At 39.3% G+C, this 16,700-nt stretch overlaps 3 protein-coding genes and 1 long non-coding RNA gene across 4 annotated transcripts; 2 read left to right on the top strand and 2 right to left on the bottom strand.

Moving 5' to 3' along the window:
• Window positions 1-358: 358 nt before the first annotated feature.
• Window positions 359-3,403, top strand: LOC134107143 (proteasome subunit beta type-7-like). Its single transcript, XM_062558609.1, has 5 exons — window positions 359-362; window positions 1,505-1,660; window positions 1,793-1,851; window positions 2,131-2,282; window positions 2,752-3,403. The coding sequence occupies exons 1-5, from the start codon at window positions 359-361 to the stop codon at window positions 2,861-2,863; spliced, it is 483 nt and encodes a 160-aa protein (XP_062414593.1). The 3' UTR covers window positions 2,864-3,403.
• A 175-nt stretch (window positions 3,404-3,578) lies between these two features.
• LOC134107057 (proteasome subunit beta type-8-like) lies at window positions 3,579-7,108 on the top strand. Its single transcript, XM_062558337.1, has 6 exons — window positions 3,579-3,832; window positions 4,116-4,257; window positions 4,412-4,523; window positions 5,184-5,313; window positions 5,507-5,711; window positions 6,532-7,108. The coding sequence occupies exons 1-6, from the start codon at window positions 3,680-3,682 to the stop codon at window positions 6,618-6,620; spliced, it is 831 nt and encodes a 276-aa protein (XP_062414321.1). The 5' UTR covers window positions 3,579-3,679; the 3' UTR covers window positions 6,621-7,108.
• A 3,426-nt stretch (window positions 7,109-10,534) lies between these two features.
• On the bottom strand, window positions 10,535-11,157 carry LOC134107094 (uncharacterized). The gene is made up of 3 exons (XR_009942603.1): window positions 11,065-11,157; window positions 10,903-10,967; window positions 10,535-10,752 (listed from the first exon to the last, which is right to left on the bottom strand). It is a non-coding gene; the product is annotated as an uncharacterized LOC134107094 (long non-coding RNA).
• Window positions 11,158-14,744: 3,587 nt separating this feature from the next.
• LOC134107142 (serine/threonine-protein kinase pim-1-like) lies at window positions 14,745-16,005 on the bottom strand (the record flags this gene model as incomplete). The annotated part of the gene is made up of 6 exons (XM_062558608.1): window positions 14,745-14,869; window positions 14,969-15,136; window positions 15,248-15,428; window positions 15,524-15,733; window positions 15,838-15,885; window positions 15,967-16,005. Coding segments are annotated over 6 exons (771 nt in total), but the record flags the coding sequence as incomplete, so codon positions are not given.
• Window positions 16,006-16,700: the final 695 nt, after the last annotated feature.

The following is a 16,700-nucleotide window of genomic DNA, read 5'->3' as shown; positions in this document are numbered from 1 at the left end:
GCGTTAATACTTCACTTTCTCTACAAGTATTTTTAAACCCTAGTATCTATACTTCTACTTGAGTAATGAATGTGAATCCTTCTGACTCCTCTGGTCAGCATTCATTGCGTGTGTATAGCTTTTTACAAATCAGATGAGGAAATAACCGAGAGAATTGCAAAGTGATGACATGGCAGTTTTAATCCATTTCTAAGCTTCTGCCTCTACCTAATTCTTAAGACACACTGAGACGTTATGTTTCTCACACTGCCGGCCAGCGAGCGGTGCCCTGCATCACCCTGAGTGAGCGAGAAAATGTGTCTGTGTGGGAACTAAGCTGACATTGCTCCCTACCAATTTGGCCCTCTGGTTCAGCAACATGGGTGAGGTATTCATGAAAAACATGCTCACACTGCTCCATTGCAGAAGGCTGAAGGGGCTCTTGTAAAACCCCTGGTAACACACATCTTTCATTGCACAGTTTTTGATGCAATTAGATTTAGATTTGTCCTTATCCAAGCTTAGATGCATGAGGGACAATGTCGCGCCTGTTTCACTGCTGCAGCCGCACGCCGATCCGCCTGTGAGTCGCCCAATCCATCCAATCCTCACTCGGGAACGACATCCCAAGATACTTGAACCCCTTCACTTGCGGTAGACAGTGCCCCCCCCCCCCCCCCCGCAGAGAGCGATACACCTGTTTCCAGCAGAGCACCAGGGCCTCAGATTTGGAGGCGGTAACCCTCATCCCTGGCGCTTCACGGACCACATCACGTTTTGAAACATGTGAAAGGAGACAGTTTGATCCGTAGGGTGGCCGAACTCTATTTTGCTTGGTATTGTTGTTTTTCCAGCTATCAACTAGTTCAATTTTTTTTTTTTTAACCACTGGCGCTGCAGGCTTTCTTTTACTCTCCATTGACTTTCTGGCAGCCGTCGTAGTTTAGAGGTGTTTGATCACTTCCCCCTGCGCCAATAATTCATTTGACTCAGGAAACCAAAGCAAGACTGCTTTCTTAAACAGAATGGATATTTCTAATGGCTCTGTGGTCAGAGCTGCTTGGAGCTGAAAACATCCCTGTGGGTTGAGGATTGTTTTTTTGTTCTCACTGCCTGATAAGTGTCCCAAATCCCTGATCACAATCCCTGCTGGCGAGTCAGCTGCTGCATGTCTGACCGGGTGTGACTTCAAAAAACAGCAGGTGGTCTACCTCAGCAAACACAGGGTCCGACTCGAAAGTTGTTTTGAGAGTTCAATTACTTGCAAGATAAAGTAACAACAATTCAGCCTCTAAAATGTTAATGTTTCTCTAAATCTATTTAATTGTCTTGTTAATTTCTTATTTGTGTTGTTGTGCTTTACTGCCAAGACAGAATTGCTCTGTGAACATTGTGCATTGAGGGCTTGAAAACGCTACAGAGGACAATAATTGGCTGTAAATCTGAACTAATAGAGTCATGCAGCAATTGTACAGATTTGTGTAGCACATGAGCTCGTATCCACAGGTGCGTGAATGAGTTCAAGTACCCGTTAAAAACCCCGTTCTGATCTGTGTGCTCCTCAGGTATCACGGCCAAATTGGGGCCAGTCTCATACTGAGAGGAGTAGATTGCACTGGGAACCACCTGTACACGGTGGGGCCGTACGGCAGCGTGAACACGATGCCTTACCTTGCAATGGGTACCTACGAGATAGAAGGATATTCTCTAAGCATCGTGGCTCCAGAACATTCAGCATTTGGAATAACATTTGAATCTGCTGTATTTATTCATTGGATTCCCTCTCAGACCACATGTCTGTTTCATCCTGCAGGCTCTGGGGATCTGGCTGCTTTGGGGATTCTAGAAGACGGGTATAAACCCGACCTGGAGGTACGCCTCCTGGACACCTGTTACACACTGTGACAAGGATTGATAGTCAGGATCATTTACACACCATCACAACGTTATTTCACTTACTTTTGGGCATCTTTAACTTAATAATTGGCATAAGGTGGGATTGTAGGCCAAATAATCAGCTACATGCAAACAATATGGAAAATGTTTTTAAAAAATGATTCCTGTCACAATTGAATGACGAAATAGAAAAACTGTTTCGGTATTTGGGGAGTTTCTCTCTGTCATTTACCTGAATTCTTGCATCTCTCCCAGCTGGACAAGGCCAAGGAGCTGGTGCGTACCGCCATCCACGCAGGAATCATGAATGACCTCGCCTCAGGCAACAACATCGACATCTGTGTCATCACCAGAGAAGGAGCGGACTACATCAGGCCGTACCAGGTGTCAGAGTACACAGACAAAAGGTAGGAGTGTGACTGACATCTGCTGTATGGATTGATTCTTAAAGGAGCTGTGAGTAGGATTTAGTCTCTGGTGATGAGGCTGCAGATTGTTTCCCCTTCCTTTCCAAGTGAGTCAATGATGTAACAACAAGAGCCAGTATTCAGTCTGTAGAAACATGGCTGTGCATGAAACTCCATGAAGAGGAGCCGCTCCTGTAGATGTGAAGGGCTCATTCCAAGCTTAATAAAACACACGATTCTTAGCTTTAGGTGATGATACTTTAATGAAAATATGCTATGAATATTACACTGAATTTATTTTCATTAATACCTCTAATCCTACACACTGCTCCTTTAAAAAGAGATTATGTTGAACCATGTGTACAAATAAGGTTTCCTCTCAGAGTGGTAGATATCATTCTGTATGTCATTATACACATAATACTTTTTAGTTATTGAATCCCTCTAACCATCCATTCTTCTATCCTAGGAAAACAAAATACAAATATGGTGCAGGTACAACAGCGGTTCTGACGGAGAAAGTAGTCCCTGTACAGCTGGAGGTTGTAGAGGAGACTGTGCAGCGGATGGATACAGCTTGATCTGTGATGCAGTCACACCTTAAAACAACACATTTAGCAGAAAAGTGAATGAATGTCTTTTTTTCACTTAAAAAATAAAATGCAAGCCGTGAAAACCATTTAATAAACATTGTCATGGTTTCTATTCTTCACTGTGTGGTGACAGAAATACATGAAACAGACTGTTTTGTCTATTGTATTTCAGACCAGATGAAAGAAATATAAAATGTGGCAAAATAATTCAAATTGAATGAAAATCTATTCCATCCCTGTTGCTGTTTATTTTCATGTTTTGAAATGATCTGCTAAATGTATTATTAATTTAATATTTCAAGCCTAAAGCAGTGTTTTTATTAATAATAATACTCCATGAACCCGACTACAGTAGATACAGCGTATTGTTATAAATGAAGGATTTCAAACACGCATTGATGACGTCATTACACCTCCGCTGCTGGGTTCAAACCTGATCGCTGCATTTCGCTCAGTAACTGATGACGAAACATAAACAGAGCTCTCCTATTGGTCGATGCAAGATGCATTGTTTTTATTAACAGTAAGATTCTAACCACAGGTTTCTCTTATTTGTTTTTTTGTTTTTATCAAATCGGGTTTTAAGTTATATAATGTCCATCTGAATGTATTCATGTATACTTGTTGGTTTTATGTAGTTATCTGGTTCTTTTAGCATGCAGGGCTACAATAAAACAGCTTCTAAACCCTTTCACTTTCGAATTCATCGTCCCTTCCCAGGAAGTTATCCGTGACGCTTCTTCAGACACCTTCGTCATTCAGGAAAACTTAAGAGCAGAATATAATTCCAATATAGTTGGATACATGATGGCTCTTTTCCAAGTATCTGGTTTTAAGTCTTATGCTGAACTCCGTGAGCAGATTCTTCCAGCCAGACAGACGCATCTCTTGGACCGAACCAACCACTACAACTTCGGGACCAGAACTCAGGAATTTGCTCTCCCTCTGGGTGTAGACGTGAGTATCATTTCACCGAGTTTTGCTACGAAATGAAAAGTCGCCATCGTATCAGGTGACCCTGATGCAACAAGCGTGACGCGTCAGACGCGCTGTGGTTCAACGTCTTTTACGCGTCTGTGGTGCACGTGCGCTTCTCATGCAGCTTCAGATGATGCATTCACCTTAACAGTTACTGTGGGATAATATAACATGTATGATATTCCACTTTCATGTACTGTTGCATGCACCCCCCCCCCCCCCACACACACACATAGTGATCTTCTTTTTGGTTCTATTTCAGCCTTCAGGGTTTCTCAGAACCTGTAACCGTGATGGTGGTGTGAGTATAGACCTGAACCACGGGACGACCACCCTGGCCTTCAAGTTCAAACATGGAGTCATTGTGGCTGTGGACTCCAGAGCCTCAGCAGGCCGTTACTTGGGTAGACACGTTTTTATTCCTTACGCATCATAACAAAGATGTGTGCAGCTTTGAATCGTAACACAGAGGAACATGGAGCCATACAAAGTAAATGAGGCAACAAGAGTAACTAATTACAAAATGTCTTCTTTGCACAAATGTGTCCCGCTCTGCAGCATCCAACGACGTCAACAAGGTGATAGAGATCAACCCCTACCTGCTGGGCACCATGTCGGGCAGCGCTGCAGACTGCCAGTACTGGGAGAGACTCCTGGCCAAAGAATGCAGGTCCGTCTGCAGTGCATTTGACTGTCTGCATAATAAATGTGTTCCATGCAGAGTTGAGTAAAGTATCTGGTCTAGGAAAGAAACCGGAGAACACTCTGATCTGGTTTAGTTGGTTTGAGTGAAGCAAAGAGGTTCAGTGGTGAGGAGGACTAAGACTTTAAACCCCACACGGGCCGTCTGAGGCCTCCCTGTGTGGTGTCTGTGAGGACATGTGTGTGTGAAGACATGGGTGTGTGAGGACATGAGTGTGTGAAGACATGGGTGTGTGAAGACATGAGTGTGAGGACATGAGTGTGTGAAGACATAAGTGTGAGGACATGAGTGTGTGAAGACATGTAGTAACGCATTAAAACACAAATTAAAACCAAATGACTAAATTACATTAATATAAATGTAGCCACAGTAATTATATCATAAATGTGTTGTTTCTGTTCATTGTTGAGATTCAAACAGACACAAAGGTCGACTTGGACTCGAAGCCGAACAGATCCCTGATTTTACCAAAAACGTCCATAAGCCAAAGATAACAACAACAGGGTCAATGATGCAGTGGTGATGTTTTGGACCGACATGGATGTAAAATGGAACATGACAGGTCGACCCTGGAAACAACCCTGATGGATGTTTCTATTGATTGGTTTCATGACTTGGTCCCTCCAGGCTCTACAGGCTGAGGAGCAACCACAGGATCTCTGTGGCTGCTGCCTCCAAGCTGCTGTGCAACATGATGCTGGGCTACAGAGGCATGGGCCTCTCTATGGGAAGCATGATCTGTGGATGGGACAAAGAGGTGAGCTGTGGCTTTGAGTCTCACCGTCTGGGCCCAAACATGAGAATCCTTTTTCTTCCACTTCCTGTGAAGCAGAGCCTAGAAATACAAATGTCCTCACCTCACTGCACTAGATGATTGAGAGGTTGTCTTCTGAGGCAGGATGTCTAATGTGGATCTTTTATGCTCCTGTTGGATGTCTCTGTGTCTCCAGGGTCCCGGTCTGTACTACGTGGACGACCAAGGGGCGCGTCTGTCCGGCCGCATGTTCTCTACCGGCTGTGGGAGCAGCTACGCCTACGGCGTGGTGGACAGCGGCTACAGGGAGGACATGACGGTGGACGAGGCGTATGAGCTGGGACGCCGGGGCATCGCTCACGCCACACACAGGGACGCCTACTCTGGAGGGGCGGTCAACAGTGAGTCCACTCTGGTTTCCATCTAGCAGACAGCAACATCCGTCTCACATTGTCTCCGTCAGTCCTCTTTGGTCCAGACTGGTGTCTCCACTATTGGACGGGTTACTGGGACGTTTCAGGACTAATTGTGTCCCTTTGGTGATCCTCTGACCTTCTATGTATCACCATCAAAAGTTCAACTTGTCCTTTAGTTTAAGAACTAAGAACATTTGCATGAAACTAATCTTACTTAAACTTTCCATAAATTCCCTTTTAATCATCTCTTCTCACTCACTTTTATAACTGCAGTAGGACAACAATTTACATAAATTTTCACTGCAAATTCAGTATTTCCTCGATTCAGTGTCAAGAAAACGTTCATTCAAGTTGCTTAAAATAAAATATTATGTCCAACTGACTAAAGGTTTCAGCCTAACGTTGTAACAGCAATGATCCTCTGTGGTTCCTCACTTTACAACAGAAATATACAGTTTTTTCTGATTTTCAAAGAGTTATAAAACTGTATGCTATGACTGTCGATTTTTGTTCCATTATAAAGTAGCAAATAGAAGAAATACAATAAATGAACCTCATTAAACAAGAACAAGCTGATGCTGATGAGTCGACCTATAAACTCAAACGTGTTTGATGTCGTTCTCGTCTTCCTCTCACACTCATTTCCTGTCACGTCTCTACTGATACTTGCAAAGAGATGCATCAGAAATAAGGGAGGAGAGCCATGCAGAGTATGTAGCCATGGTCTGTGACCACTGGAAACATCTGTGTCCTTATGTGTACATTGGAGTAATGTGTCTGTGTGTGTGTGTGTGTGTGTGTGCAGTGTACCACATGCAGCAGGACGGCTGGATAAAGGTGTGTAAGGACGACGTCTCCGAGCTGATCCACCGCTACAGGAAGGGAATGTTCTGAATGCTCAGCACTCTGAACACACTGATGATGCGTGTCTTTCCAGAAGCTTCTTTGTGCACTTTTCTAGTAGTGATTTTGGAGATGATCCCACTGATGTCTCACAGCAGAGAAATGCTCTCCAAACGTTTCTTTCCTTCCACATGAACCTGAAGTCTACAGGTCCAAAGTGTCACTAAACTGCTGAGCTCATTGTGTGCTGTTTGTTGCTAGTGATGTAATGCAGGTGCTGTGTGTGTTGGTTCTCACATGCTTCTGTGTACTAGTGTGTTCTTTGTGTTGACCACACATGCTGTTTAAAATACTTTCACCAACACAACACAACAATCCCAAATACAGCCCTGCTGTCCTGTGATGATTGACATGAACCAACCACGAGGGAAATTGAGTCAGTGGGTCACATGTTGATGAAAATTAGAAGATTTAGATCTTAAAGCCTTTTTATTCTTTCTCTTACTGTTTTTCAGTCGTTTTACTGTCAACCACATTATTTCTTTCAAAGAAATCCTGTTGTAAAATTACAAAAAATCTTTTTTCAAATAAATATTCTATGATAAAATATTTTAGATGCCTGGTGTGATGGTGACATCATTTTGTTTTATTATTGATGGGCATGAAATGTGATTTAAACATACAGGAAGTGTCAAATCTTTCCAGAACTAAAGCTGTTGGGTGAAATATTCCAAGCTCTCGTGTTCCTAATGACTGGTGACAGTCTGACTATTAAATACTTATTATTATTAAATGATCTGGGTCATATCACAGGGCAAATTATACGTGTATATATTTAGGTTGATTAATTATTTATAGTTTAATGTATAACAGAACAATGACGTTGTGAAAACGGCTGTGATGTCATCTGTTTCCAGGCAGAACCACAACACATAGCTTTTGATAAAGGAAGTACAGTATATTGGTCTGTATGAAAAAAGGTTAAAGGTCTTAATTTTCACAGGTCAGTGAGGATGTTTGTTTTCTTTCACTGAAGTTCAACTTTAGAGGTCCCAGGATTCGAACAGTAATGAAATAAAGAATTTTATTCATATAGAAAATACAGTAAAAAGGGCCTGCACAGATTTGTTGTTAAAATATATTAATGTAAAAAATGCATATTAGTATTTTAAAATGTAGGTATAACATACATCAAAAAGAAGGACAGAGTGTAATTAAAGGAGCAACAGAACTGAAATATCTCCTGATGTCCGAAAGCAGTGTTTCTCAACTGGTGGGTTGCGTAAAAAAAAGGTTGACAATCACTGTTCCTGTGAGGGCCAGATAACTTTTCCCTTCCCTGGAGGGGGTCAGAAAAAGTGTGACGATTGCAGTGGGTGCCTAAATGTAAACATTTATTGTCTTCCAGAAAGCCACATATAACCAAATAATAACAATCCATGATCTTCACAGAAAAAAAAAGTCAGGAAAATAAATAATACCACTTAATGAAATAAATAATAACCGCCTTGACGGATGAGAGCATTGAACAAACAAATAATCGTTTGACCACTGCAGGTTAAATACCTGCATTCTGAATCAACCTTTTCTCTATTATTCCGTTCTACTTCACAGGGGCTAGTCTAGGATTTGCGTGGCCAGACTGAAAAAAAAAATCATAATGCCCCTCTGGTATTGTTCAGGGGGCCGGGCCAAATGTGGAGGCGGGCCGTATACGTTTGGGTTTAGTTTGGGTCCTCAAAAGGGGCTCTTTTACCCCTGGGGGTATGTGATGGCACTTCAGGGGGTACGTGAGATTTTTTTTGTAAATGAATTTAAAATTAGCATCTATTCAAATATCCTTTGAAAAACATTTTTTTTTTCTTAAGGGGATAAAGAAATGTTTCTTAGGGGGTGCATCACTAAAAAAAAGGTTGATAACCACTGTTCTAAAGATAGTTCAGGAACTAAGGGACCTGAATCAAACAGACTGTGGAAGAACAGAATTTTAAACAAAAAACCATTGTGAATTTAACGTTCCTAACATGAGACTTTTCAGTTTCCAATGAGATAATGAATAATTAAATAAATTCCCCAAGAGGAAAGCTTCCCTAGCGAAACATTATTTTTTAAGAGGAACAATTTGACATGTTGGGAGAAAAATAATGATTTATTCAATTGCTTGAAAATATTTCATAAATTTGAAGTATTAGCATAAAGACTCAAAAGATTTGGCTCTGCTCATCTCTCTTCTGAGATCTCTTCTTCTGTTGTCCTACTGCAGTCAACGGCTCAATACGACACTCTGTCCAGAGCCTTTTTCTATTGTAATGTAAATATTAAAACAGTTTCAACCATAGATGGTTCTTCTCAGGTCAAAGTGGTACTTGTGAGGTAATTGAGGATGAAACATCACAACATTATCTTTACCAGAAATGAGTTGTCTAAGAGAGGGATACTGTGCTCACTGTGGTATTTAGGGTCCGCGCTACGACTAGTCGTAGAGGAACCTATTGTATTTTAAGGAATAATCATAATTATTATTATTCTCACAAACCCTTTTTTTTGGGCCTTTATCATATTCAAAAAGTTGTTAAATTTGGCATGGATATCCAGACTGTTAAAAAATTTGATAATTTCTTACGTTTGGGTATGAAGAAATGTCTCTATAGCGCCCTCTAGAAATTTAAAAAAGACCACACTAGGCCAGTTTCTGCCCCGGATGTCGGATCTACTTGAAAGTTGGCACACAGGTCCTCTTTGGCATGCTCTACAAAAAAGTTAATCATGGTATGCAAATGCACCTAACTAGATTTTCCGCCTTTTTGTATTTAGTGAAAAACACACGGAGACACGGAGGTAAGCGGACTTTGTATTTTGTCAAAATCAGTTAAAATGTTTTCATGTTGTTAGTGTAGCGGAGTGTTTTATTAAGAATGGTGTTCTGAGAGGCTTTAAGCTCCTGGTTATATGTTGACATAAAAGGCCTAAGACCATCATAATGTCAAAGATAAAGTTTGCAAAGCGGCATTCCTGGCGTTGCTCCACACGGTTAACGACCACTGACTTGCGACCGCTTTGCCCGACGGCTGCAGGGTTCCTCGGCCCCATTTGTAACCGTGTGGCCAGTGCCCCGACGTGCAAGGAGTAGCGAGGACCCGTCCAACGCTGCTCGCAGCTTTAATTTGTTCTGTATTTTTTCAAATTCATAGAAGCTTCTCCCATTTCTGTACTTTAAGCAACTTTCTGAAATTAATTTTACCTTCATGCATTCCAATGCATTTTCACCAGGAAATGCATTTCTAGTTTATATTTATGTTTAATAAAGAAAAGGAATTTTCACAGCTTGCTGCTAGTTTATAAATTGAGGCGAATTATCCTCATTGAGAATTCAACCATGGCACTGGGGGCTCATTAATTTACAGTCAACTACTTTTGCAGTTTGTCGGGTAGACCCCCGTTTAAAGTTTAAAACGGCACAATAAAGAAATACTCAAACGATGAATAATAAAAATAAAAGTTCATCAGATTCAAGCTTAAGTTTGGTTGTTGAGTACCACTATGAACCTTGGCTACAACACACAGAAGTTTTCCTATTTCTAAATGTGCGGGTTACATTTTAGGATCAATTTTTCTCTCTTCTCTGAAATAAAACATGATTGAAATAGTGATTAAAATGCTTCAGCAGCGACATCTTCACCCCAAGTTTTCTCTTTTTATTGTTTGTGCCTGAATCATATAAATAAAGTTTGTTTATTTGTAATGAATAGAATTAGTATTTGCTTTTAAATGGCTGACTTAAATCTAATGAAAATAATTATGTTAACCACGAAAATATACTTAATCAAGACTTAAAAGTATTTTTTGTTCTTCCTTTGTCATTATTTTAAGGTAAAAATGTCTTAATAAACGAGAACGTGAATGAACACTTTAAATCAGGATTAAAATATTATTTGAAAAGCAATCAAACTTCCATGTGTCATTTATATTCAAACTCATTAACTCAAGAACACTGTAGCTTAACATAAGTCAAAAAGTAATAATAAAGAACAGATTAATTAATCTTTGTGGTGTAAAGAAAAGAAGAATTCATTTGGTTTAGATCATATACGAATGTACTTATTAAGTAATCCTATTTTGGAGAATTGGGGTCCCGTAGCTCATCAATGGACTTCGTCTGATGTAGTTCCTCACATGCTCCTTTCTGTCAAAGTAAGAGCAGTGGGTATCAGGGTATTTATATACATATATATAAATTAATATATGTATTTATACGTATATATATAATATATATTTAATATTAAATGGTTGTATATATTACATGTATACATTTGTATTAGATATAAATATATACTTATTTTTGGCCGCCAGCTTGTACATGATGGCGATCTCAATGGAAATTTTGTTCCCTTCGTCGTCCTGTAACGCGAGAGTTAAGGATCAGAGAGGTTCCTTTGTGATACATTCATAAACAGAGTTTCGAACATTTTGACAGTGTCAGGCGTTGCTCACTCACCTCATGTGTGCAGTAGACGTCATCATTAGGGATGTGTTTAATGGCAACCTACGAAACAAGACTTTTGGCAGAGGGTGTCTGCACGTGTGTGTGTGTGCGTTTGGGAACGTGTGTGTGTATAGGGCTTACGGGTAGGTTGTCGGCCCTGCGGTGGCCGGCGTACACGTTTCCAAATCCTCCCGCACCGAGGAGTTCCAGTTGCTCATATTTGGCCTCTAACTCTTCTGCAGACACAAACATGTTGTTTTAATACATTTGTGAGTGACAGCGACTACATGTCACCTAAACTCTAACCATCCTGGTATGGTAATACCAATTTCAGTTTGACTAATAAAACCGAAAACTACTGACCTTGTTTGGTTTTTTTCCGGTCCTCGCTGTCCAGTCTTTTTCTGCTTTTTTTCTGGCCTCCCTCAGCAGTGGCGACCTTCCTGTTCACGCCTCTCTTGCCAACGACCTCCACAGAGGTGTTGCATCTCCCTACAGAGGAACAAAAAAAAAAACCAGAGGATTGTCAGTTTGTTGTTAACTGTTGAACCCCGTGTTTAGTGAACTGATGACGGGAAGCATCTCCAGGAGCAGTTTCACGCGATCAGCTTACCAGTGACTGCTGAGGTGGACGCAAAATCGACCGTGAGCCTTTGTTTTTCGACCCGCGAAATTCTGACGAGTGTTGGGATATTCTCGTTGGACGATGAGCTTGTATCGTCATCTACAGATGAGAAAAAACCCCAATGAAACATTGAATTGTTGTGAACTAAAGTAACCAACTGCAGGAGAAGACAAACTACTGACCTTGTTTGTTGCACTTACGGGTAGGTTGTCGGCCCTGCGGTGGCCGGCGTACACATTTTCACATCCTCCCGCACCGAGGAGTTCCAGTTGCTCATATTTGGCCTCTAACTCTTCTGCAGACACAAACATGTTGTTTTAATACATTTGTGAGTGACAGCGACTACATGTCACCTAAACTCTACCCATCCTGGTATGGTAATACCAATTTCAATTTGACTCTGTAATAAAACCTAAAACTACGGACCTTGTTTTTTTTTTTCCAGTCCTCGCTGTCCAGCCTTTGTCTTTTTCTGCTTTTTTTCTGTCCTCCCTCAGCAGTGGCGACCTTCCTCTTGACGCCTCTCTTGCCAACGACCTCCACAGAGGTGTTGCATCTCCCTACACAGGAGCTAAAAAAACTCCAGAGGATTGTCAGTTTGTTGTTAACTGTCAAACCCCGTGTTTAGTGAACTGATGACGGGAAGCATCTCCAGGAGCAGTTTCACGCGATCAGCTTACCAGTGACTGCTGAGGTGGACGCTAAATCGACCGTGAGCCTTTGTTTTTCGACCCGTGGAATTCTGACGAATGAAACCCAATGAAACATTGAATTGTTGTGAACTAAAGTGACCAACTGCAAGAAAAGACAAACTACTGACCTTGTTTGTTTTGTTTCCGGTCCTCACTGTCCAGCCTTTGTCTTTTTCTGCTTGGTCCTGCCTCAGCAGCGGCGACCTTCCTCTTGTCGCCTCTCTTGCCAACGCCCTCCACAGAGAGGTTGCAGCTCTCTACAGATGAGCAAAAAACCCCAGAGGATTGTCAGTTTTGACAGTGTCAGGCGTTGCTCACTCACCTCATGTGTGCAGTAGACGTTATCATTAGGGATGTGTTTAAGACTTTTGTTAGAGGGTCTATTTATATGTATATACTTGTCTGTGTTAGTGTTTCTTCAAGTATATTTATATTTTATTTGGTATAAGTGTATTTATATATATTTTAGTGGGTATAGGTGTATTTTTTATGTAAATATTTGTCTGTTAGTGTGTCTTTATGTATATTTATAATTTAGTTGCTAAAAGATTAATTCTATATATTTTAGTGGGTATAGGTGTGTATATATATATATATATTTGTGTGTGTTAGTGTGTCTTTGTGTATATTTATATTTTAGTTGCTATAAGTGTTTTTATATATAAATGTATTTGTGTGTGTTAGTGTGTCTTTGTGTATATTTATATTTTATTTGGTATAAGTGTATTTATATATATTTTAGTGGGTATGGGTGTATTTTTTATGTATATATTTGTCTGTTAGTGTGTCTTTGTGTATATTTATATTTTAGTTGCTATAAGTGTTTTTATATATAAATGTATTTGTGTGTGTTAGTGTGTCTTTGTGTATATTTATATTTTATTTGGTATAAGTGTATTTATATATATTTTAGTGGGTATGGGTGTATTTTTTATGTATATATTTGTCTGTTAGTGTGTCTTTATGTATATTTATATTTTAGTTGCTATAAGTGTTTTTATATATATATGTATTTGTGTGTGTTAGTGTGTCTTTGTGCATATTTATATTTTAGTTGCTATAAGTGTTTTATAAATATATATATATATGTATTTGTGTGTTTTAGTGTGTCTTTGTGTATATTTATATTTTATTTGGTATAAGTGTATTTATATATATTTTAGTGGGCATAGGTGTATTTTTTATGTATGTATTTGTCTGTTAGTGTGTCTTTATGTATATTTATAATTTAGTTGCTATAAGATTAATTCTATATATTTTAGTGGGTATAGGTGTGTATATATATATATATATATTTGTGTGTGTTAGTGTGTCTTGGTGTATATTTATATTTTAGTTGCTTTAAGTGTTTTTATATATATATATATTTGTGTGTGTTAGTGTGTCTTTGTGTATATTTATATTTTATTTGGTATAAGTGTATTTATATATATCTTAGTGGGTATAGGTGTATTTTTATGTATATATTTGTCTGTTAGTGTGTCTTTGTGTATATTTATATTTTAGTTTCTATAAGTGTTTTTATATATATGTGTATTTGTGTGTGTTAGTGTGTCTTTGTGCATATTTATATTTCGGTTGCTATAAAAGTATTAATATATATTTTAGTGGGTATAGGTGTATTTTTTATGTATATATTTGTGTGTGTTAGTGTGTCTTTGTGTATATTTATATTTTATTTGGTATAATGTATTTACATATAATTTAGTGGGTATAGGTGTATTTATATATATATATATTTGTGTTAGTGTGTCTTTGTGTGTATTTATATTTTAGTTTCTATAAGTGTATTTATATATATATATATATATATATGTATTTGTGTTGGTTAGTGTGTCTTTATGTATATTTATATTTTAGTTGGTATAAGTCTATTTATATATATATATAAATACATGTATATATTTATATATATTATATATATAATTAATTAATAAAAATATAGATATATCTGCATATAAATCTATTTAGTACATATAAAAATAACTTTAAAAATGTATATAAATATAAATATGTAATACATATTTATAATATATAAAAATGTAATATATATATATATATATGAATATAAATATTAATAATATATCAATCTAACATATATATATTATAGATATGTAGATAGATATAATATATATATATTATATTATATATATATATTTATATATCTATATTTTACTTTTAATTTTATTTATTATATGTTATTATATAGATATATATTTAGATATATCTATTTTAGTGTGTATATATATATATATCTTTTTATATGTGTTTTAGTTTGTCTTTGTGTATATATATATATTTATCTTTTTATATGTGTTTTAGTTTCATTAGTGTTAGTGTGTCTTTTAGTGCATCCCTTTCATTTTGTCTATTGTCTATTTGTGTTTGTGTGCTGAGGTCTTATCGGATTTTCTGAGCCACTGGTGATTCTTCAGCTGCTCCAGTGTGGGACGTTCGTTGGGGTCATTTCTCAGGCACATCTGGAGGAAGTCTTTGCGGTCTGAAAAGTGAAAGAGAAGAAAGGTGAAGATCATCATCAGAATTTAAAATAAAAGAGCAGATTTGTGTCTCTCGACATGTTTGTGTATAGTGTTCTTACTCTTGGAGATGCTTTGGGGGAGATTTTGACGCTTTAAATAAAAAACTAACGGGTCAAATTTTTCGAATTTGTGAAGGGTGTTAAACAGCACCGCTCCAATCTGAAACACTGTGGTGGATCCTGATTTGTACCCCTTGCTAAGGAGAATCTCTGGGGAGTATGTAGTTCCTAGAACACACAGACATAATGAAAAGTGTCAGTGGGGCTGAAAAGCTTTGTTTCAGTGCAAAAGTCACAGATGGGTTGGTAAAGAACCGGAGCAAGAGCCAGACACCTTACCGAAAAACTCATGATAAGTCTCTTTTTTATCGTCGTAACAGCTCAGACCAAAGTCGATAACGCGAACTCGTGGGACCTTCGAACTTGTCTCGATCAGGATGTTCTCCACCTTTATGTCCCGGTGGAAAATGTTCTTGTTCTCCAGATCGAGCGCCGCATCGACAAGCTGCCTCAGTATGATCTGACGGAAACAAAAAGAGAGATCCGAGGCATCAGAGGAGGACGCCGTCGACGCGCTTTCATCGCTGTGACTCTGAGCTGATCACAGCAGCTCACCTTGGCATCTTTTTCCTTCACGAAGCCTCCTTTGCCCATGATATGGTCAAATAAATCCGTAGCGGGGATGGGCCTCTCGATCACCATCACCAGCTCCTCCTCTAACTGGTACCAGTCCAGCAAGGTAAGGTATGGCGATGCCCCCTCCGATTTGGCCGAGAGCTTCAACATGATGGCGATCTCAATGGAAATTTTGTTCCCTTCGTCGTCCTGTAACGCGAGAATTAAGGATCAGAGAGGTTCCTCCGTGATACATTCACAAACAGAGTTTCGAACACAGAACATTTTGACAGTGTTAGGCGTTGCTCACTCACCTCATGTGTGCAGTAGACGTCATCATTAGGGATGTGTTTAATGGCAACCTTCGAAACAAGAATTTTGTTAGAGGGTGTCTGCACGTGTGTGTGTGTGCGTTTGGGAACGTGTGTGTGTATAGGGCTTACGGGTAGGTTGTCGGCCCTGCGGTGGCCGGCGTACACGTTTCAAACATCCTCCCGCACTGAGGAGTTCCAGTTGCTCATATTTGGCCTCTAACTCTTCTGCAGACACAAACATGTTGTTTTAATACATTTTTGAGTGACAGCGACTACATGTCACCTAAACTCTACCCATCCTGGTATGGTAATACCAATTTCAATTTGACTCTGTAATAAAACCTAAAACTACGGACCTTGTTTTTTTTTTTCCAGTCCTCGCTGTCCAGCCTTTGTCTTTTTCTGCTTTTTTTCTGTCCTCCCTCAGCAGTGGCGACCTTCCTCTTGACGCCTCTCTTGCCAACGACCTCCACAGAGGTGTTGCATCTCCCTACACAGGAGCTAAAAAAACTCCAGAGGATTGTCAGTTTGTTGTTAACTGTCAAACCCCGTGTTTAGTGAACTGATGACGGGAAGCATCTCCAGGAGCAGTTTCACGCGATCAGCTTACCAGTGACTGCTGAGGTGGACGCTAAATCGACCGTGAGCCTTTGTTTTTCGACCCGTGGAATTCTGACGAATGAAACCCAATGAAACATTGAATTGTTGTGAACTAAAGTGACCAACTGCAAGAAAAGACAAACTACTGACCTTGTTTGTTTTGTTTCCGGTCCTCACTGTCCAGCCTTTGTCTTTTTCTGCTTGGTCCTGCCTCAGCAGCGGCGACCTTCCTCTTGTCGCCTCTCTTGCCAACGCCCTCCACA

This window comes from Pungitius pungitius, chromosome 17 (assembly GCF_949316345.1).
Source record: "Pungitius pungitius chromosome 17, fPunPun2.1, whole genome shotgun sequence".
Classification (NCBI taxonomy): Eukaryota; Metazoa; Chordata; class Actinopteri; order Perciformes; family Gasterosteidae; genus Pungitius; species Pungitius pungitius.
This window is presented reverse-complemented; position numbering and strand designations above follow the sequence as displayed.

What these genes read in the sequence shown, in the direction of transcription:
- LOC134107057 (XM_062558337.1), top strand. Translation starts at nt 3,680, where the DNA reads ATGATGGCTCTTTTCCAAGTATCTGGTTTTAAGTCTTATGCTGAACTC. An exon ending in CTCTCCCTCTGGGTGTAGAC is followed by an intron (nt 3,833 to 4,115) that starts GTGAGTATCATT and finishes GTTCTATTTCAG; the next exon opens with CCTTCAGGGTTTCTCAGAAC. An exon ending in CTCCTGGCCAAAGAATGCAG is followed by an intron (nt 4,524 to 5,183) that starts GTCCGTCTGCAG and finishes TGGTCCCTCCAG; the next exon opens with GCTCTACAGGCTGAGGAGCA.
- LOC134107143 (XM_062558609.1), top strand. An exon ending in GGTATAAACCCGACCTGGAG is followed by an intron (nt 1,852 to 2,130) that starts GTACGCCTCCTG and finishes CATCTCTCCCAG; the next exon opens with CTGGACAAGGCCAAGGAGCT. An exon ending in TCAGAGTACACAGACAAAAG is followed by an intron (nt 2,283 to 2,751) that starts GTAGGAGTGTGA and finishes CTTCTATCCTAG; the next exon opens with GAAAACAAAATACAAATATG.